At 43.8% G+C, this 23,269-nt stretch overlaps 3 protein-coding genes across 3 annotated transcripts in view; all 3 read right to left on the bottom strand.

Moving 5' to 3' along the window:
- LOC141433200 (afadin-like) overlaps nt 1–23,269 on the bottom strand; it is a 123,334-nt gene that overhangs the window by 3,688 nt on the left and 96,377 nt on the right. The window contains 13 exon segments of the mRNA XM_074095127.1: nt 1,591–1,729; nt 2,507–2,601; nt 2,999–3,146; nt 7,093–7,247; nt 7,990–8,409; nt 8,845–8,965; nt 9,266–9,452; nt 10,114–10,198; nt 10,350–10,419; nt 11,529–11,920; nt 12,460–12,583; nt 13,068–13,241; nt 15,453–15,606. Of these exon segments, the coding sequence (XP_073951228.1) occupies nt 1,591–1,729; nt 2,507–2,601; nt 2,999–3,146; nt 7,093–7,247; nt 7,990–8,409; nt 8,845–8,965; nt 9,266–9,452; nt 10,114–10,198; nt 10,350–10,419; nt 11,529–11,920; nt 12,460–12,583; nt 13,068–13,241; nt 15,453–15,606 (2,264 nt within the window).
- Nucleotides 15,616–17,605, bottom strand: LOC141433201 (uncharacterized; the record flags this gene model as incomplete). The annotated part of the gene is given in 1 exon segment (XM_074095128.1): nt 15,616–17,605. A coding segment is annotated over 1 exon segment (1,078 nt), but the record flags the coding sequence as incomplete, so codon positions are not given.
- Nucleotides 19,824–23,019, bottom strand: LOC141433623 (afadin-like). The gene is given in 7 exon segments (XM_074095731.1): nt 19,824–19,991; nt 20,966–21,159; nt 21,162–21,252; nt 21,872–21,911; nt 21,913–22,057; nt 22,339–22,477; nt 22,745–23,019. Coding segments are annotated over 7 exon segments (873 nt in total). The 5' UTR covers nt 22,841–23,019.

Below are 23,269 nucleotides of genomic sequence, written 5' to 3'. Positions count from 1 at the left end.
TAACAAACATACTCACTCACTCACTCACAAACTTTCACATTTATAATATTAGTAGTAAAGTAGTATTAGTAGGATTTATTTATTACTAGCTTTTACCCGCGGCTTCGCACGCGTAAACTATTTAAAAACACAACAATACAATTAAAGAAAAAAATACAAAATAATAATAATAATAATACGGGGATGTATGGGGTCCCTTAGTTACAAAACTATCCCGTGGGAATATGGGGATAAAAGAAGCGTACTTACGTGTTATTCCAGACATACGGCTACCTACATCCAAATTTCATGCCTCTAAGCCTAGCGGTTGTTATTTCGACATTTTATTCCTAGGTATCCCGTGGTAATATCGGGTCAAAAAGTCGTCTTTGTGTTTTTCTAGACATCCAGCTTCCTACATACCAAATTTCATGACTCTAAGCCCAGCGGTTATTATTTCAAGATTTAATCCCTATCCCGTGGGAATATCGGGATAAAAATTAGCCTGTGTGTTATTCCAGAGGTCCAGCTACCTACATACCAAAATTCATGGCTCTAAGCCCAGTGGTTGTTATTTCGAGATTTTATCTCTAGGTATCCCGTGGGAATATCGAGTCAAAAAGTCCCTTACGTGTTATTCCAGACGTCTAGTTACCTACGTATCAAATTTCATGACTCTAAGCCCAGCGGTTATTATTTCAAGATTTTATCCCTATTCCGGGGGAATATCGGGATAAAAAGTAGCCTATGTGGTATTCCAGAGGTCCAGCTACCTACATACTAAATTTCAAGGCTCTAAGCCCTGCGGTTGTTTTTTCAAGATTTTATCCCTATCCCGTGGGATAAAAAGTAGCCTATGTGTTATTTCAAACGTCCAGCTACCTACTTATCAAATTTCATGACTCTAAGCCCAGCGGTTGATATTTCGAGATTTTATCCCTATCCCGTGGGAATATCGGGATAAAAAGTAGCCTATGTTTTATTCCAGATGTTCAGCTATCTACATACCAAATTTCATCCAAATCCGTCCAGCCGTTTCAGCGTGAAAGAGTAACAAACATACTCACTCACTCACTCACTCACTCACTCACTCACTCACAAACTTTCGCATTTATAATATTAGTAGGATAACAAAATAACATGATATTTTAAATGGATAGTAGGTAACGATAGAGCTATATTTCCAATAATTTCATTGAAATAATACGATATTATGGCACCAAAAAACTGTTTACGGTTTTGTGGTAGTGCTGCACTGATGGGAGAAAATTTCAGTAAATAATATTCCCTATTGATGTTAAAAAAGCAACACAACTTAGAGATTATATATTAGTGTTAAGATAAATATAATGCTACCATTAGCCAGAAAATATTATTGTCGAAGTTTAAACTCCTTGTTAGTGTACATAGTATTTTTGTTGACTAATAGAATTTGTAAACCTAAATAAAACCATTACATTTGTACATGTATCTCAACGTTTGTATTTTTTTTTAATAAAGTGTACATACACACACACACATGTATAACATCGTTGAAGTTAGTTTATATTTTCGTTTTTCTATGGGCATATTAGTAAAATATAAGATGTGGTATGTAAGCGTGCGTATAACCTTATCCTTGGGCGTGTTGGGGTCGCCGGCCTCGAGCGCGAACATCTTCATCTTGTCCTTGAAGGAGAGGTGCTCGGGCACGGGCGCGGCGCTCGCAGCCGCCTGCTGCTTCTCGGCCAGCCGGCGCGCGCGCGGGTCCCTATCGCATCATCATCATCATCATCATAATACAATAAAGGGTTTCTTGACAGGAGAAATATCGTTAGATGGCGTTAGTATCGAGAGGACCGTTTCACGTTAGTCTCGCTTGCGATTGGCTTATTTAGTTATGTAACCAAACAAACGTAACACAAATGTCAAAGTTGACAAACGGACCTCACGATTCATTGGGAAGTTGACAAACCCATACCACCAATCAATTAACATAATTAATGAATTATGGGCTGGTTAGATGTTTTCCCAAAATCATTATTTACCTGAGCCTACGAACAAATTTGTTCGTAGCCTGTAGCATAATTTCCATTCGCGTTTTTCCCCAAATGCTTTTTTCTCACTATGGTTTTTTTACTGAAGCTAATTTTCACAATCGTGTTTTGTCCTAATTTTTATCGACATTGAAACAGTGCCGACGGAGCTTCACATCACGGAGCTCCACTTCCGCGGAGCTCCTACTTCTGTGTGCTTTTGGCGCTTCGGGTCGATGCAACAAAAAAACGCAAATGGAAATTTTGCTACTAGGAAATAACGATTCTGATAAATTGATTTAACCAAGCAGAATTAGGGTCAAACGATTTTACTGAATCTTCATTTTCTTTCATATTTGCATGAATAATGCGCTACGTTAAAATAATTATTGAAAAGCTACTACACCTCACGTGAGGGTAAAATGAGTGTGTTATACGTAACCACGGTTCTACAGTCGACTGTGTTCACGTTGGCTACTAAAGTATATTAACAAAATGATAAATGGTGTTACCGGTAAACCTCCTGCGCGCCGATGACGCCGGGCGTGTGCGTGGGCGCGGCGGCCGGCGACGCCCCCAGCATGCTCTCCGCTTCCTCCAGGAACCGCTGCAGTTCACAAAATCATACTATAGCTGCATTCCTCTCTCGATATACGAGTGAATTTTACGACAGTGTCCGTGGTACTCAGCAAGAAAATGAATCTAACGCAAATCTGACATAATTATCGCTTTGCTTTTTTCACTAACAATTAAATATTTTTGATTATTCAGTTGAAGTTCAAAATAACATACAAGCAATACTACTAGAGATCGGCTCCAATATTTGTCGTATCTTATAGATCTGCGTCACATACAAGCTACCTCGACGTTTTTACGTTATTTTAACAAGGTCGATCATGTGGACCAGTGACCAGGTTTTTTTTTTATTCGTGAGAAATTAGTAATTCTAAATGTATGTTGCGTTTGAGAAAGGTAATGTTAGTAAAGTATGTGTGTGTACTAACGTCAGGGTCCTCGTTGGCGGGCGGGTCGAGCGGTGGCGGCGAGCTGGCGGGCGGCGCGGGCGGCGCGGCGGCGGGCGCAGGCGCGGGCGCGGCCTGCGCGCGCTCGTGGAACGAAACGCGCTTGTCACGACCCTGCCCTGGCGGCGAGCTACACAAAAAAAACAATTAATATTACATATTGTTTCTCGTTTCATTCGTAATTATTGTAGTACAATAATTTCGATTGACAAGTTAGTATGTGACACTCGGTGGAACCCTGTCGCAGGAAACGTATGCTATTCTTGTTATTTTTTTATAAGCACGGTAAATACTTACTGCGACAGAGTTCTAACGAATGGCACGCACACGCTTATCAAGGTACAGAAATATTTTTACAGACAAGGGAAGCATACAAATGTCACCTTTGCAAGCAAGTAATTACCAGCTAGGTACTTATAGAAGCCAGTTTTCTCTTGTTTTATTCTTGTAATCAATAAAAATAATTTGATGGTTTTCCTTTCCAGTAAAAACTTACCATGGTTTGTTGGACACATTTGCCTTATTATTAACCTTATCGATTTATGGTATACTAGCGACCCGCCCCGGTTTCGCACGGGCAAAAAAACATATGAAAACGGCCAAGTGCGAGTCGGACTCCCGCACGAAGGGTTCCGTAAATTTCCATATCTATACAACATTAGACATTAGCAAAAAAGGGCAAAAAAATAGCCACGCTTGCTGTATGGGAGCCCCCCTTATATATTTTATTTTGTTTTAATTTAATTATTTATTTTTAAAGTGAATGAATATACAAATAAATATTCTGTGAATATTTCAAGCAAGTACCTGTTGCCGATATCATATCGAGGAGAAACAGCAAAAAAACCACGTTTGCTGTATGGGAGCCCCCTTAAATATTTATTTTATTCTTTTTTAGTATTCGTTGTTATAGCGGAAATAGATCATCTGTGAAAATTTCAACTGTCTAACTATCACGGTTCATGAGATACAGCCTAATGACGGACAGACAGACGGACAGTGGAGTCTTAGTAATAGGGTCCCGTTTTTATTACCCTTTGGGCACAGAACTCTAAAAAGGTCTGTAATCAAGGGCACTTCACACATTTTTCAGCTCCATTTCCCAAAAACTAGACCCGACCTAAAAATTATTATAAAAGCCGTGGTGGCCTAGTGGTTTGACCTATCGCCTCTCAAACAGAGGGTCGTGGGTTCAAACCCCGGCTCGCACCTCTGAGTTTTTCCAAATTCAAGTGCGGAATTACATTTGAAATTTACCACGAGCTTTGCGGTGAAGGAAAACATCGTGAGGAAACCTGCACAAACCTGCGAAGCAATTCAATGGTGCGTGTGAAGTTCCCAATCCGCACTGGGCCCGCGTGGGAACTATAGCCCAAGCCCTCTTGTTCTGAGAGGAGGCCTGTGCCCAGCAGTGGGACGTATATAGGCTGGGATGATGATGAGACCCGACCTGCGCGAAGCCGGGGCGCGTCAACGTATAGTCATCATCATCCCAGCCTATAAACGTTCCACTGCTGGGCACAAGCCTCCTCTCAGAATGAGAGGGCTTGGGCTGTAGTTCCCACGCGGGATTGGGAATTTCACACGCACCACTGATTTGCTTCGCAGGTTTGTGCAGGTTTCCTCACGATGTTTTCCTTCGCCGTAAAGCTCGTGGTAAATTTCAAATGTAAATTCGAATATGAATTTAGAAAAACTCGGAGGTGCGAGCCGGGGTTTGAACCCACAATCCTCTGCTTGAGAGGCCATAGGTCAAACCATTCGGCCACCAAGACTTTTACTAACATATAGTACTTAAATGTTTTTTTTTGGTTAGATTGATATTTTTAATTCCGTAATATCTTTTGAATGGAATGTCCGATTTGAATAATTCAAAGAGTAATCTACAGGTATTGAAACCTTCTTGAATATAAAATTATTTATTTGGATAAGAAGGTATGGATAACATGGTCTGATTTTAGTCGGCATATCTATCAACTTTTAAAATTTAAAAAAGTAGTTATACGAGTAGTGACATAACTATGGTCTGTCCCAGAATTCGAGATACTAAAATGACGTTTTATGTGTTACCTGTTTTTTGCGTCTCATAAATAGTGATGTGCCGCAACCGGTTATCACCGAAAGATTTTGTAGGTACCAATGTATGTATGTCGTAAAATATTAAGATATGAACGGATCCATGATGTACTTAAATGTAGGGCACTTAGGACATTCTAGAAAAGGTAAAATAGGTCTAATAAAAATGCGACCGTTTTCGAGATATTTCGACTTTTTATAGATGTTGATGTTTAAGTTTCAATTTCATTCTAAGTAAGTTTTACAACCATACACTTCTCGGCTTTGCTAAGAGGTTGACGTTTCCGTTTTTTCCGAGGCGAAAGTATTTCTTCGCTGCGTCGTCTATGCGACGAAGTACTTGGCTGCTCAGAGTCCATGTTTAATCAAACAAAACAACAAAAACACGACCAAACAAAACAAAATTAACAAATAAAAAGTCTAACTCAACAAATTTAACAAATAACGTCAACAGCAACAATAACACGAGAAAACGCACTGATCACATCCGATGACAATACGAGTAAAGTAACGAACACTGTATTTTTACCTGTGCTTAGATTTCATCACTTTATCGTATGATAAAGTAAAATGGAAAGTAGAATATTGAATGCATTAATGTTATTTTTGCTATCGTAAAATAAACATTTTATCGGTTATTTACGAAACCGAAATCACGGAGCAGCACTGTTCCTTTTATGCTGGCCACATTATTTTTACGTTTGACATTTCAGACTGTCATTTTAGTATCTCGAATTCTGGGACAGACCATACAATAGTTGGACATATGGTATCGTGAAGTTTTTTCTAGATATTGATATATTCTTTAATATTGTAGAATATTTTTTTGTTCTATCATCAATAGTTTCCACAGCGCACGCGATGAAAGATATTTTACCTACGGCAACTTTTTTTGACTTTGAGTTACATTATTGAAGTTTTAGTACGGATCTCTAATTTTTTCTGGTAATAAATATAGCCTATGGCATTTAAGAATAATTTAGCATTCTAATAGCGTAAGAATTTTTAAAATCGGTCTAGTAGTTTTTGAGTTAATTTGTAACAAACATCCAAATGTACAAAAATCCAAATGTTTCCTCTTTATAATATTAGTATAGAAAAGTATAGGGTGTGATATTTTGAATTATAGTCCGTTCTTAGAAGAAAGGAAAGACATACAAACAACAAACGGTTCTCGAATTTATTGGCGAAACATAATTGGCTATAATCAAAGCAAGATGGTACGTCAGACGGGGTCAGAAGCACAGAATATATAATAGTACTAACGTACAGAATGTCCACGCTCCGCCCCGCACCGGTTCGTGTTACCCCACCCCTCAAGCGCAGATTGCAGGAAAACCGCAGGAAAGCAGTCGGGTCGCAACGAGATGTATGTCGGCCGCACGGCACTAAGTTCGGAGCAATATTTTGCGAAATGGTAACGTACCTACCTCCTTTTATTAATAAATAATGATTTCTGAAATTATCGCGATTGCTACATGAAATAACTACCTACCGAATAATTCGTTTAATTTTGTAGTCATATATCTATTGTAATTGTAAATAATAATTCTTAAATACACAGACAGACACATTTGAAGTAGGTTTAAAATAAATAATTTATTTGCACATAATATCTAAGCCATTGGTAGTACTTATAGTACGTACTTATAGTACGTACGTACAGGGTTTTGCGATAGGCAGCCCTGTGTACTTACTGTGTGTATCTTACGCACACATTGACGCGTGTACTGACGTCGTCGTGCTTATGTAGATTCAAGAACGCGTATTTTGTACGTCGTGGCCGCCGTGTGTCAGAAGGTTCTCGAATGGCGTCCGCGGACCGGGAGACGAGCTGTCAGGAGGCCTCAACAAGATGGAGCGACGACCTGGTTAAGATCGCGGGATCGCGGTGGATGCGGAAAACACAAGACCGGTCTGAGTGGAGAGCCTTGGGGGAGGCCTATGTCCAGCAGTGGACGTCTTTCGGCTGACATGATGATGATGAAGATGGTACGTACTGCGGCGTGGGGGTGTGGTCGGGCGGCGAGAGCGCGCGCGCGCGCGTGGCCATGACGGCGAAGGAGGAGCCGCGCTCGGGCGGCGGCGGCGGCGGCGCCACGCTCAGCGCCGCCACGCCCGCCGCCGCCTCCGACACGCTCTCCTCGCCTCCCGCCTGCAAACAAGACACGACATATTAACAACTACTTAAGACACCAAAAAAAAGCATAATATCTTTTTTGTAAAGACTATTCCAGTTAACCATGTTAAGTAATAGTAGATTATTGTCGTGGCCTGGAAGTAGGCAATTGCTGGCTGAGTATGAGTATTAAACGGACGAGCTTGCGAGTCCGTTTAACTAATACGAAGCCAGCAATTGCTATTCCAGCCGAGACTAATATAAAGCTTTTCTCAAAAATGGTGAATAATTTTGAAATAGAATAAACTTTTTCTCAAAATATATTGTAAAATTTAATTTTATTCCAATATTTTTTTATGCTTTCCCGCCTTTTTTCATTAAAAAAATAAACTGCAGGTGTATTTTTCCACCGAAAACACCACAAGCTATTTCAGACCCAATAGAAAAAGTCCGGAGTTCCAACAAAATATCTGATACCGGCCATTAGACTTGGCTGTATGTATATGACTTGTGCCAATATTGCCATGGCCTTTTTAACTTTAAAAAAAATGTGACTGATTGCAGGCGCGCTAATTCATTATTGTCGAGCTAGCGCGCCTGCAATCGTTTTAACTTTTTAATTTTTCGCTGACCATAAACTATGCACTTCACCTTCTGATATGTAAACAATAATGTCAACTTTTACGGTCATTTTTGAGAAAATTTTTTAATCGTATGGACCCCAAAAAAATAATAGCATTACAGAAAAAAAAAACACTGTCTGCAGACTGAGGTATACCATATCTTGCGCGTATCCGTTGGTGACTTCAGGGCGAGGTGTATTGGTCTTGAGGATTGACTTGGGCGGCGGTGGCGCGCGGCACGCGTCGGGCGGCGGCCGGCCTGGATCTTGTTGTGGTCGGCCCGGTTCATGTTGTGGCCGGCCCGGTTCGTATTGTGGCCGGCCTGGATCATACTGCGGCCGGCCCGGTTCGTATTGTGGCCGGCCCTGTTCATGTTGAGGCCGACCCGGTTCAAGTTGTGGTCGGCCCGGTTCTTGCTGCAATCGACCGGGTTCATGCTGTGCCCGACTCGACTCGTATTGATGGCGATTTGGTTCGTACTGCGGCCGACCAGTCTCGTGCTGCGGCCGGCCCGGCTCGGGCGGGGGCGACGGACTGTCATCGTCCACTCCAGTCTCCATGTTGGCATTATCCTCCTAAAGTTAAAAAAAAGACGAGTATGACAAATTATGTATCCTAGTACTCCACCTGTGATTTCAATTACTAAGTATCCTCCTGCGGGTGAAGTAACATTTTTATTTTATGAACATGTAACTTATTTCACTTATGAAAGAGTTCGATGTCACAATACAATAGGTCACTGTGCGGCAGGACGCTATAAATATTATAAATGCAAAATATGTCTTGGTTTACTTAACCCTATCCCTACACAATATTACACAGAGAATTTGAAACTTTATGAGCGAACTACATAACAGTTTTTTTTTTATATTTCGACTTATTAACATAAACATCAAATCATCCAGGGAACAAAATCTTATTTTCTCGAGTATTTTGTAGTTCCGTCCGGCGCCGAAAACGTAGGTAATGACAACCCGTGTGCGCGAGCGGTGTGCGTATCGCTGCATTACCTGTTTGTGGTGCGAGGCGCGCCGCTCGAAGTCCCGCTCCAGCTGCAGCGCGCGCAGCTGCTGGCTCTGCGCTGGCGAGCGCGCCGCGCCCAGCGCCACCAGCGCCGCGATCGCTGCGTCCCTGCCACACGTAATAAACAATGTTTATACGAGTCATTAACAGTCAATATACGATCCTAATGTTACCCTCCTAAAAAACTTCTAAAAAAAAAAACAAAAATAAGCTCTAATAACCATACATAAATATCCACGACACGGAATAAAACTTCAAGGAGATTGAATACCCGGAATTGGATATCAGCATGAAAATTATACATACAAAAAAAAATGAAAAACAATTTCTAGTGCCTCCTTAAACCGATAAAACTTTTTTCACGATTATTTTTGCTAGAAGTTTTGCATGTATAAACGTAAGTTATACCTGCGGCTTCTGGCGTGGGCTCGTCTCGCTTCAGCTTGTCGCTCGCGCTCCTCTCGCTGCCACGGGTTTTGTGCGCCGGCCGCGTTCGGCCCCGCTCCCGCCACCGCGCCTGCCCCCGCTACTGCGCGAGATGCGCCCCCGTACGGCGACACCGCTAGCGGCTCCATGGCACTCGCCACGTAACGCTCTGTTCGTGACATATAGGCCATAATACAGAAATCTCTTTAGGCTGATGCTATGATATGATATTTCATACAGTGATCTAAACGAAACTATTTAAAAGTTTTTGACTGTATTCATATTTTAGTACTTCATTATCATCATCATCATATCAGCCGTAAGACGTGCATTATCGAACATAGGCCTCACTCATTTAAACATTTGGTAACTAGGTAGGTACTTTTTCCATACGAGTTTTGAAGATTAAGATTGGTTTTATGGAATCTTTTTGTATTTTAGCGTCACTGCTTAAGTGGCTAAATAAGAAACAAACAAGCTGAGATATGAGGTGCATAGGGGAAATTCGTGTCGGTACCGTTGACCATCAGTGGTGTAGCGGTATAGCACGCGGTACGGAATACCGAGGACCTGGGTTCTATTCCCAGTGATGGTCTTATTTTTCTGATTTTTCTGTGCATCTATACCTATTTCAGTTTGCATTTTCAATTTGAGTTTTGAAGAGTCAACATTAGGGGACCAGAGCATGATCTGGAACTTATATATTTGATTTAACTTATTCATTCGACTTCTAAGATTTGATTACAGACAATAGATAGGTGAAATTATGTAGGTAAATGCAATCTTGTTATTGTAATAATAAAGAAAGCTACCAGTTTCTGTAAACTTACCATCATCGGGCTGTATCATCGTGGATTGTGGCTGGGTTTGTTGTTGGTATTGTTCTTCAAGCTCGGATTCGGACCGTCTCACGCCCTGTTAGAAGCCGTAAGCAATGCATGTTTTTTAAACAAAAAATATTTTACCGTAATCAATATGAAAGACGTGCCAAAACGAAATTAATAATGCCACTGTCGGCAACACGCTTATCATCTATCTGCGTAATGTTAATTAAACAAAAACATACCTGCGGTTTAGGAGCGACAGGCGGCTGCGCGCGTTGCGGCGACGGCGGCCCCGGTGGGTGCCATTCGTACCTGTTACATTCACATTTTTAAACCTTACTTATAAGCTGAAATGGCTATCAAGAGATCATTTTCACCAGACGTCAATACTAGTTTATGCAATTGTTACGTAATAAGGATCCTTAAAACACGAGTGCTAGCCGAGTTCCATAAAAGGATCACATGAGTGTTTTAAGGCCTAATTACGTACAGTTGCATACATTATTTTATCTACACACATATTATAAGTACTCCAAGATGGGTTCAGAAACCGATGACAAATGACCTGCATTGCACTACTGACTTGTTCTACCAGTAACATATCAATTGGTGTTACACGAATGTAATAAATAAATTAAAACAGATAAAATATATTTTTTAAAACATTTTCTACTCCTATACTTTTTTTTATTTCGACTAGATGGCAAACGAGCAAGTGGGTCTCCTGATGGTAAGAGATAACCACCGGCCATAAACATCTGTAACACCAGGGGTATTGCAGATGCGTTGCCAACCTAGAGGCCTAAGATGGGATACCTACCTCAAGTGCCAGTAATTTTACTATGTCAATTAACATTTGATGTTATTTATGTATCTACACACTAGGGTTGTAACGGAGGCCTTCTTACGACGACGACGACTTACGAGTTTCGCCTCCGCGGATGCGGAGGTTAACGGAGGCGGATGCGGAGGTGAAAGTGGATGTGGAAAAAATAGTTTATTAATAGTAGTTTATTAGTATTAAAATCTATAACATTTCTAAAAAAAAACTGCCAAATCTCACTTGTTTTCGGCGTCATCGTGCATGTGACTTAAATAAACAATTACTTTGTACCTGTGCTTTGTACAAAATCACTTAAAAAAACGCGGTTTAATCAAACATTATACATTACAATTTCGTACGTCCAAGCAACGAGACAGGTTGATTGTCATACGCCCGCCCCCACCCCGACCACGTTCCCGCTGCGCGCCGAGATAATGAAATGAGAAATAAACCTCCGTTATAACTCCGCAAAAAAAATAGCGGAGGCGAAGTTCCGTTACAACCCTACTACACACATAGAGTGCTGTCAAAAGTTGATAATGTTTTAGACGAAAGTTTACGTGCTGTCACAAGGATCATCAGAACGAATATACGCTACCTTTGCGGCTGGCCGGCGTGCGGGTAGGGCTGCGGCGGGCTCATCGGCGGCGCGTGCATGTGTTGGTGCATCTGGTGCATGTTCTGCTGCATCGCCTGCATATTCCCTTGTATGTTCTGCGGCATGCCTTGCTGCATATTATTGACATGCATAGCTTGGTGCATGTTCTGTTGGTGATGCATGTTGAGATGCATGGTGGGCGACATGGGCGGGTGCGGCGGGTGCGGCGGGTGCTGGTAGTGCGCGGGGCTGGCGAGGCCGGGGTGCGAGGCGTGCGGTGGGAGAGTGGCCGCCTTCTGGGCCAGCTGGTACTGCATGTGTTGTCGCCGCGTGACCTCTTCGGACATCTCCGCTAGTTTTGCTGAACGGGCCATAGCGTTTTGTTGGTTCGGCTATAATTAGATGGTAGTAGTACATTAATGCAGAGGTCGGGAAGTAAGTGATTCCCGGACGAGGGAATAGAGGCCAAGCGGGAGCGAGGCCGTCTATGATACACTTAACTTACTAATTACTACACTTAGCTATTAAATGGAACACTCGTGGTGAATTTAATTTTACTTTTTTTTTAAACTGGGAGATGTTTTAGCGCTTTAGTTAAACGCAAAAACACTCACTCTCTTTGTCACTTTGGTGTCGGTTGGCTGTATTGACATATTTATTTGCTCACTTTTTTAATTGAGCATTTAAAAATTCAGCGCAGCGGCCAAGGATGTATTTTCATACTTATATTGCTGACCAGGATCGGCAATCAGTCGATGAACTAGGTCCATCTTAAATGTAACTCTGTAGTCTATTGTCTGCAGTCTTGTTTTTTTTTTTCAAAGGTACCTAATGCAAATATTCCCAAGCATATTTGAGAAAAAAATCTAATTAAACTTTAATTAAGATTCATAATGGATACGAGACGCAGTTTATCAGTAGGGTTACTAACGTGGTGTTGCGGCGGGGCGGGTGACGCGGGCGACGCGGGCGAGGCGGGCGCGTCGAGCGGCGCGGGCGCGTAGTGCGCCGACTGCGGCCGGTTGCTGCCCGTGGAGCTGCGTAACGACGACCACCTGTTCACACAACAAATTATTTGAATGCTAAGAGCTGCTTCCACGATCTTAGGCAACAAAATTAAATCGGTAAACCTAGATACCGATACCAGTTTCGTATTATGTACATTTTGACACTACCTAATCTTGGCTTAGCAGTTAACTCGGAGTTATATGGCTAACTTTGGCAAACCCCTAACTATTTACTTTACAATGGTCATATCCTAACGAGGAAATTCCATTACAGCTCGGAGAGTAGGCACAACATCTCTTTCTTCTTGCAAATTTCGGAAACCTCTGAGTTGTTCATTAAATAGTATAATAATGGTAGTTATTTTTTTTTAATCACTGCTTCTGTGGTGTTAAATAAAAAATATTTATGTTTCACTGTATTGTATAGGCACCAAGGCAAATATAACGGTTGTATTTAGAAAGTAGAAAATTGAGTGGTATAGCGTTACAACAATATTGAACAAGAGTGCGAAGTATATATGTATGTAATGACCGGTCTTGGAGCGCGTGTTCATGCGCGGGCAGGTTCTGGTAGAAGCCGTCGTGCGGCGCGGCGTTTAGGTTGTGGCTGCTGCGCGAGCGGCCCGCCCACGCCGCCGCGCCCGCGCCCGCCGCGCTCGCCGCCGCCACGTTGGCCACGCTCGCGCTGCCGGAATGCATGCTCACGCTGGAAATTAATCAGAACAAGAAAGACTTCATAATTTGTTTATCACGGTATGCCGCTTAGACCCGGAGATGGTGACACAAAATATTAGATCATTTGTACCAGTATGACGGTTCTTCAGGGGTCTAATTACGGAATAACAAAAAATAACATGATGGTCACAGCGCTGGTACCGGCGGCCCAATCGCGTGGGCGTCAATCGAACGTGAACGTGTCGGATAAATAACGAGTGTCGAAAGATTTGTTCCACAAAAAATTGTATTTTCCGATAGTCGATAAAAAAAGAAGTAGGTGGTAGCGTAATGCCATTCTTCTCCGGTGTAACTTACAGCCTGCCGCCATACCGACGCGAATACAGTGATTAAAAAAAAAACAATTCAACCATTTGTTCCAGGCAAATTTTTACACAGCTGATCATCGTCGAGTAGCCATTCATGAAATACACCATGCCATGCTTTTCTGGCGGTTCCAAATGGCCGCCATACCGCCGCAAAGGAGTAAATTTTTTTCACAATACGATTTGTACCAGTATTGCATTTGGATTTTTGGAAAGTATTTGATAAAATGTGACCGTTATTATATTTCCCATACTTACTTTTAGTAGGGGAAAAAAGTGCTGCCATAGTTGAAAAAACGTATTTATTCGACGCGTTTGGAAAATGCGACTAAAATACGTAAAAACATTTTTTTACATCATCGAATCATTGTATTCTGTTCGTTTAGATGTAATTCTATATTTAAAAAAAACCATGGGGCGGACGACCATCGTATGTTATCATATGATATGATACAATGTGACCCTTATTATATTTGATTACACTTCTAGTAGAGGGAAAAAGTGGCACCATACTTACGCCAAATCATAGATTTTTTAAAAAATTCGCCACCTCCCACAGGTATGGCATTATCAGACTTCTTTTTATGATCATACACTGAACTGTTAAAAAAAATTGTAGGCTGGTACAAATCGTTTTGCGATAAATAAAAACTCTTTTGCGGCGGTATGGCGGCCATTGGGAACCGTCGGAAAAGTATGACAAGGTGATTTCTGGGAATGGCTACTCGACGATGATTAGCTGCGCAAAAATTAGCCTGGTACAAATGGTTGAATTGTTTTTTTTTTAATAAATGTCTTCGCGTCGGTATGGCGGGTTGTAAGTCACACCGGAGAAGTATGCCATTACGCAACCGCCTACATCTTATTTTATCGACTATCGGAAAATACAAGCATTGTTGTGGAACAAATCGTTCGACACTAGTTATTTATCCGACACGTTCGATTGACGTCCACGCGATTGGGACGCCGGTACCAGCGCTATGACCATCATTTTCTTTTTTGTCATTCCGTAATTAGACCCCTGAAGAACCGCCATATTGGTACACATGATCTAATATTTTGTGTCACCATCTCCGGGTCTATAAGTACATATTTATACATATTGTGATAGGTGAATTCTGCTGTCTCCGTAGCTTAGCTTATTATGACGAAATAAAAATTAAAAAAAAAAACTACGTTCAAAATTTTAGACACATTGATTTGATAGGAGCTGTAACGTAATAATGGCAGCAGTACATGTACAACTCTAATGTTTATTTTTATTTTAAAGAGTTAAGATTCCAGTAAGTGGTAATCAAATGTTTAATGTTTTTGTTTTATACTCTTTTAGCCACTGTATGATATCATACTCAGCAATTAATTAAATCCAAATGATTCAAATACAAAACACGTCACGCGAATTTGTAACTAAATCTGCCGTCAAGCATCAGCCGTAGGCGATTAGAATTTTTACTATAGTGTTTTACTATAGAGTTACCAAACTAGCTAGCAAGGATGTATGACAAAGTCTGTAAGTGCACTGCAAATTGAAAAAGTATGGGAGCCCTTCGCCCCTATACCACAAAAATTACAAGTGCTACAAATCTACGTAATTGTTACCTTTTTCATTAAAAAAGCGACAATTGTGTGGGTCTGTGGTACTTGTAACGTTTGTGGTACAGACCCTGGTGTAGTGTTAAGATCTCTAAACATTACACCGTATCATATCATGACCGTAATAGCAACGTGTAAGGCAAAAATATATTCTTTGTTTCGTAACCAATCGTCGCCGTCGCGTGTCATGCATGCGATTGAGAGCCCGCCTGACACGTTCCGTTCCTATTACGGTCATGGCATGGCACGCGGCGTGCGGCGTGCGGCGTGCGGCGTGCAGTTACCCGTGGGGCGGCGGCGGCGGCGGCGCGTCGTGCAGGTCGTGGTGCAGCGCGGGCGTGCTCTTGCTGGGCTTGACGGGCTCGGCCGCCAGTCGCGCCGGCAGGTCGCGCTCCGACGCGCGCCGTATCGCGCCAGCACCCGCCGCGCCCTCGCCCGCTGCGCACACGAAACATCTTTAATAATGTACACGGAATACTTGTGCCGCTAATACTATCAGAGTGCCATCGACACCGAGAGACGACATAAAAACAAAAATTCCATAATGCAACTTTACTAAAAATAAACTTTATTTTAGCCCTGAATACCAAAGCTTTCCAACAAATAAATAGTTTTTAACGATTCACAGTTATTTAAATTACACATATTTGATACGGGATGTAGATCGCGATTACATGTAATGAGTTTCCAATATTTCGATGCAGTTGCATACATTATGTTCACGGGTAGGATCGGGAGACTATCAGGAGCTCATTAAAGGTAATAATCACAGTGCATATTTTATAACAAACATGTTTAAAATAAAATATTTGGTCGATTTACTTGACAAATAAGTGCTATTCTAACTAGCTATTGCCATACAGAATCTGTGGTAGAGTAGTGTTTTGACAGCTCATAAAAAGTACGCCAGTTGATTAGTACCTGGCGTCATCATCCTTACGAGTATTATATCGACATGAACAAGGATTTGTATAAACTTCTGTTTCACATCGATCTTCTATATATAATTGTATAATAGATGTCGCCTTCACAGCGATAAATGTTGGGGAGTATTTATACAACTAACGAATATAATCATAAATCTACAACGATAAAATAATATCAACATACGATTAACCAGAATATACGAGGCAATGCAGTGATATTGGCAAACAATAACGAAGAAATAAAAACGAAGACGTAAATAATAACAACAGGTGACTCTTACGTCTAAAAAATCACAGTCAGCATCGATCTTCACGAAGGTTTGATCATTTGACCGAGGATGCTGGCTGTAAACATAAATGTGTCCATGCTCGAACTAAGTACATAGAGTGTGCCGGAGTGCAGTAGTCGGTGGAGGGGACTAGAACACACCTATCATGCGGTTGTCTTACTGGGGCCGGCGAGGTGCAGGCAGGAGCGGCAGCAGCAGCATAGAGCGGCAGCGAGAGGGCGCGCGCGCACGTCGGGGCAGCTCTGCGCCGCGCTCAGTGACGCTCGCCGCGACGACCGCTCGTCCTCATTAGACACGTTAATTAAGGACGAGCCGCTCTTTTGTGTTGTGATCTCTTCGCTACTTTTGAGCGATTCCTTGCTATGTTTAGTCTGGTCCAAGTTGACACTAGACTGGTTAGACTTCAATCGTATGTTGTCCAGTGTTATGATTCTGGGAGTGGTGTCCGGGATTTCGTTGAAGACGTAAGTGTTAGGCGCGCGAGAGCTCTGGTCGGAGATGTCGGCCTGCTCGTCGGGTAAGTTGGGCAGTTCAAACTCATTGCCCTGGGCGAGTGTGTCGCCGCTACCTCGCGACCCGTACCGCGACCAGTCTTCCAGCTGGATCAGGATGCTCTTCACTTCCTCCTCGGACATTTTCTCGCCTCGACTTTCGCTCGTGTCCGTTTTCAGGGACTCGTACTGTATATCTATTAAGCTAGCGCTCGTAGGTATGTTTTCTTTCGGTTTGTAGGTTTTATCGTTCCGACAACTCAAATTGGGGCTCGATTGGCAGTTTCTTTTGTAGTTTTTGGCACAGTATCTGAGATTTATGTCGTTAAACTGTTTAGTGAGCGCTCGGACGCGACCGAAGGCGGGGCGGTACTCGTCGGGCGACTTCCAAGACTTGCGGTCTACGCTGTCGAGCACCTGTTTAGCGCCCGTCTCCGCCGGAGTGGGGAACTTACTTCCACCGAACAAGTATTTATCGTTCGTCGTGTCGTCGAAAGACTCTGATGTCGACGGACCTCCCGCATCTTCCGATTTACTGTAAGTCTTCGACATATTAAACAACGCCCTCTTTAATCGGCAGTGCATATCGCCTATTGTCTGCGTATCTCTACCGAGGTCCAGCTTAAGGTCTAGTTTCCTGGAGTGAGGTTGCGGTGGGGTCGGGTAGGATTCCTTCTCGTCGACATCCATGGGTTCGGCAGGCGTCTGGCAGCCGGCGTCGACGGTTTGCGGCGCGTCGTCGGTGCGGTCGAGCGACAGCGCGGGCAAGATGCGACGCGTGCGCGGCGGCGGCTGCTCCGCGATGAGCGGCTCGAGCGCGGGCTCGTCGATGAAGGGGATGAGCGGCGCCTCGGGCTGCGGCGCGCGGCAGCACGAGCACGCGCTCACACACTCGTCGGCCGCCGTGCAGCGCCGCCCCCTCCACGCGTCCGGCGAGCGGAACAGCTCCAGAGTCAGCCGCGTGTCGATGGGCCGCATCTGCGGGGGAAGCCGCGCCGGCTCGCCGCTGTCGCTCCCCGTCGGGCGCGGCGGCGACGGCGGCCGGGGCGGCGCGGGGGGCGCGGGCGGCGGAGGCGGCGAGTCATCGCGCGGCACGTGACTGTCGTAAGTGCCGGTGTCGCTGGCCTGCTGTTCGTCGAAGTCTTCACAGGTGAACGTGAATATGGGCACGGGACGCGGCGGCGCGCAGTGGAGCTCGAGCGGGCAGCCGGGCGTGTCGGGCGACGCGTCCTCGCGCAGCTGGTTGTTCTCGCGGTCCAGCGTGATGATGAGCCGCGGGATGGACCCGTGGTAGTGCGGCCGGCACTCCTCGCTCTCCGACGTGCTAGATTCGGTGGACTCGTCTCTCAGAAGGTGACATCGGTCGTGACACGGACGCCGATATCCTGTAACGGAATCAGTTATGTGAACGAAGAAATGCGACAGCGATCCATTCCGAGCCGGTGCGTCAATTCGACACTCGGCTTGAGGCGACTCAAAATGTACAACAACCAACAACGCACAACAACGAAACTAATTTATACGGGAGCTGCAAAACGAAAAAAAAGAAGCCGGAATTCGATAAAATAAATTGACTCAGAAACAGCGGAAACGATAAAACATAAAAACAAATCTAGTTTCAACGGAAAACATAAATCGTCCCTCATAACGAGAACGAAACCATGCAGGAACATAAGTCGAACAGTAAAGGCAGGGGCGGACGGGCACGGGCACAGAAGGCGTGTATTGCCTGCGGTGGCGAGCTCGGAGCGCGGGCTGGCGGCGCGCAGCAGCGCGGGGTGCGGGTTGGTGAACGTGCCGGAGTTGCGCCGCCGACGGTCCTCGTACTGCACGCCCTCCTCCTCGCCTACCACCACACCACCACCAACCAGTTAGATTAAATCCTTGCAACAACTTACCTCAAATATAAGTATCCATACCGAAGCCTTGTACGCTTTACGGTACCGTATTATTATTATTATCCATGGTATTCAAGGTTTTTTTAATCTGTATGTATACCTAGAACGCGTTAAAATTGATTAATTTAATTGCTGATGCGACAAGATTTGGTTATTTTACCAAACTGTACTCGACATCATACGCTCGATAAGACGACAGCGCATTAGCTCTATTTTTTTATTTCTCTCATTTCGTCACTACTTTGAAAAATCTCGAAATCTCAAATCAATAAGTCAACAAAATCGACCCTTAAATAATGTTCATAAAGTTCACTCAGAAATAAATTATCGATTTTGAGGTACGAGTTTTTAAGAGTAGTAACGAGTTGTCTGGTCGCACCGTCATTATTTGTGTCATTAATGTTAATAGATTTACATAAAATAACATAAAGCAAATTTTTAACTAAATGATATTTGAACAACTATAATAATAAACACTATAAATAATAATAAGTGTAAATGTAGTCTATGATGCGTATTTATTAAAATTTGATTTATATAGTGAGTTGATATGTCACAATTGTATTGTGATTGAGATGTATAAGAGATTATAATAAGGTCTAGTGTTACTATATATGAGGCAGGAACTGACTGCTATAGTACTGAGGAGTTGAGCAGTAGTGTGCAAGGCAAGGTGTAGGTCTGCCACGCTCCTAAGGCAGCAACGTTGCAAGCGTGCAGCACGGCGCCTGTTTAGCCACCTCCAGCGTCACCGTGGGGCCCGTCCGCACAGGTATCCGCCGCCTGTTCGATACCAATCAAAAGTAAGTTTTTTTAAATCATTCTCAATACGCTGGCATGGCGATGGGAGATGTATTTTTTTTATAAATTGTTTATTTTTTTACAGATTTTATTACATTTTGGTACCCATTTGTGAAGTGTTCTCTTTTTGAAGTGCAATCGCTGCAACAACACATTTTGAGTAATGGACTTGAACAGCGATGCGAAGAACCAGGACAATGAAAAAATGGTTTCGGCTTCTAACTAGCGTTAGATTTTTATTCCCCCTTATCAGTTGTATGCATAAATAAGTAGCACCTTTTCCTGGGTGATGCCGACGAGCGACTGTCCGTCGACGGAGAGCAGCTGGTCGCCGGCCGCGAGCCGCCCGTCCGCCGCCGCCGCGCCGCCCGCCACCACAGACTTTATGTAGATTCCGAGCTTGCTCTGTCCCGCGCCCTGTACACATACAAAACAGTCATCAGAAGGTAATTTAGTCAAAATTGGGAGTTTTTTAACAAACAGTATTATTGTTCGACAGTAATTTCGCTGGGTGAATGCAAAAGTGGCATAAATAAAACTATTAAAATAACTTGATTGACTTGACTTGAAATTTAATATTTTGCCTTATGCCACTTTTGCATTCACCCAGCGATTTGTAGAAAACTACGACAATGTAAAGACATAAGGTCACGAGCATTAATTTGAGACCCCTTTCGTCAAAAATCCATTGAATTGTCATACAAAATGACAGATCGTTCTTAAGTGGGTCCCAAATTAACGATCGTGACCGTACCTATCTACCCTCACCCCCTTACGTACCCTTTACGTACACACTGTACGTCATCAAATGTCTACTTTTTATTTTCATTCTCTACAATAACAATAGTACATTGTGTCTTTAGTGCGGTAAATAAGGAATTACGAAGGAGAATCTATTAGAAGCCCGAAGTCGAAGACTGAAGATGTTCGTAATTCTAGTACCGCCCATACATACAATGCGACATACAATGTTTTTCATCACATTTGCGAGTAAAATTATATATTTGTAAAAGAAAAAATAATATTTATTCAAAAATGGCCGATACCGCTGACTGCGCTCTTGGTAGCGCCAGTCCCCCCCCCTGTGAGGGGCAGCATGTGCCCGAAGTGCGCGCGCTCCTGCAGCAGCACGCCATGCAGTATCAAACTCATTTACCGACCTTGTTTCATGACAAACACATTAATCGATTTATCGACCGGGAGGTTCATAAGTGCTTAAGGGAGGGTGCGAGGGTTTTATTTGGGGGTTGCAAAGGTAGCCTGCATGTTACGACACTGCTTACGAGCAAGTTGATGAAAAATATCAACACTACGTCCATAAGTTACCCGCTAAATAATCATCAATTGTAAAGGCCGTCCGCCGTGTCGGGCCGCCGCGTGTATGTTATTACCTTGGCGGCGACGATGCTGAGCCCCATGCCGTTGGAGTTCTTGTTGAGCTGTATGATGTGGACGGCGGGGTCGGGCGGGCGGCGCGCGGCGGCGCCGTAGCCCGCCATGTACACGGTCCACACGCCGCGCGCCAGCGGCTGGTGCGCCAGGCGGCACAGCCCGCCGCGCTGCAGCGGCGCCACGAACTCCGCCAGCCCGGCGGCACGCCGCGGACCACCTCCGCGCTGAACCCGTCCCCGGGGATCAGCAGGCCCACGCCGAGCCAACAGCTCTCCTCTAACGTTATCTGAAACCATACGACACAGTTCATTCGGCTTTCAGAAGCCTGGATAAGTTTTGTCGGGGTATACCATTCAAGCAAAATACTCCTTGAAAACTAACAAGTATAGATGTCGGGCGCATGAGATACAATAGTATAGATTGTTAGTCTCTGCACAATATTCTTTGTATTCGAGCAGACTATAAACACTTTTTTCTGCAAAATTGAAGCTATATCTAAAATTAATTAGGGAGTGCTCCGATTTCACGATTTATTTTTTTATATTACGAAAAATCTGACAATATTTTTACACAGTAAGTTTTAATAACAACTGACGAGTTAGTCGCGATATATCGAAATCGTGATAACTTCGAAATATATCGTTGAGGATACTGAACGCCTAAATAAACTTTTTACTTGCATTTGCAACGGACCACTAAACGTGGTCTCAATTATATATTTTGTATTAAATAAAAGTATTCAAGCTGTTCTTACGTAATTTCATAGGATCGGTTTTGTCAAAGATTAAGAAAGAAATAAAAAAGCACATTACACTATTAAATTGTACTGTCATTTCCTCATTTAGCGAAATTTCGAATAATTAAATTTTAAACAAAAAGAAAAGGATATAATAATGTTTTGTCACCTCCCGTCCGTCGGCCTTGCAGAGCTCGTCGGCGAGCGGTGGCGTGCGCGGCGGCGGCGTCGACGACGTCGGGCGGCGCCAGCGGCGTGAGCAGCGCGCGCACCTGCACCGAGTTCAGCTTGAAGCAGGCCGCCAGCGCCGCGCGCGCCTCCGCGCCCGTGCGGTACGTGCCGCTGATCAGCCGCGCTGCACACAGACACACGTCACAACTACTGATCATCAACAATTTATCATCCTCATCACATCATCTCCACCCGTCAGCTGGGCACAGGCTTCCTAATTGACATGGTTTGGGCTGCGGTCTCCATGTTGGCTCAGTGCGGATTGAAACCTTCACACACGCAAAAACATTGCTGCTCTCTATGTTGCCCTTTACTCTAAAGCTCGAAGTAAATCACGAACAAAGCACGATCGTCTGCTCGAGAGGCCATAGGTAAAACAACTGTTTAGTCGTGCTTTGTACTCACCGGCCTGATGCGTGCGCGCCAGATGGCAGTCTGCGGGCAACTCCAGCCCCTGGCGCTCGGCCCACGCGGCCAGCAGCGCCAGCCGGGCCGCCAGCGCCGCGCCCCACCTCGCCGACACCGTGCCCGGCTCCGTCACCAACTGCCAACAGCATATCGGCTAACGTTTATCACCTCACTTATAAATAGGTACTAAGTAAATTGTTTCAATACAAACGATGATTTCGTTAATGTCAAAGTTGAAAAAGACACTGCTTAAAACATTTTTATTTAATTCAGACGTCCATTAGCAGAAACGATGAATCGTCGTAATATTTTTTTAAATTAAATTAAGCAGAATTCATTTAAATCTAAATCACAGTCGCATTCACTATTATTTGTTTCTGTCAAGCAGTATAGGAGCGTTTACCTTGTTGAAGCAGACGGCGTTGATGTAATGGAAGAGATGCGAGAACAGCTGTATGGTGAGCGCGGCGTTGACGCGGCAGCGGCGCAGCAGCACCATGGCGGCGGCCAGCGCCTGCAGCGTGGGCGCCGTCGCCTCCGTCGCGTCGCTCAGCGCCGGGCTCGTCAGCGTGCCCAGCGCGCGGGACAGTTCCTCTTGAAAACACGACACCAGGTTGCTGTGGACCACACAATACAATACAATGCAATCACACTTTATTATACAACACGATTGAACTTAAGCTATACAGAAAACAGGTACACAGAGAGAAAATTACAAGATAAGCAAGGCGAAATGAACGTCGTTTGTGTTTAGTTGCACACTACTGGGTGTAAATAACGCGTGGCTCCTATTCCATAAACCTGACACGACACTGACAATGCAAATAAAATCAGAACTCAAATCAGCAATATTTTTTATTTTATTTATTCGACTGGATGGAAAACGAGCAAGTGGGTCTCCTGATGGTAAGAGATCACCACCACCCAT

The sequence above is a fragment of the Choristoneura fumiferana genome, chromosome 12 (genome assembly GCF_025370935.1).
Source record: "Choristoneura fumiferana chromosome 12, NRCan_CFum_1, whole genome shotgun sequence".
NCBI classification, from domain to species: Eukaryota; Metazoa; Arthropoda; class Insecta; order Lepidoptera; family Tortricidae; genus Choristoneura; species Choristoneura fumiferana.
This window is presented reverse-complemented; position numbering and strand designations above follow the sequence as displayed.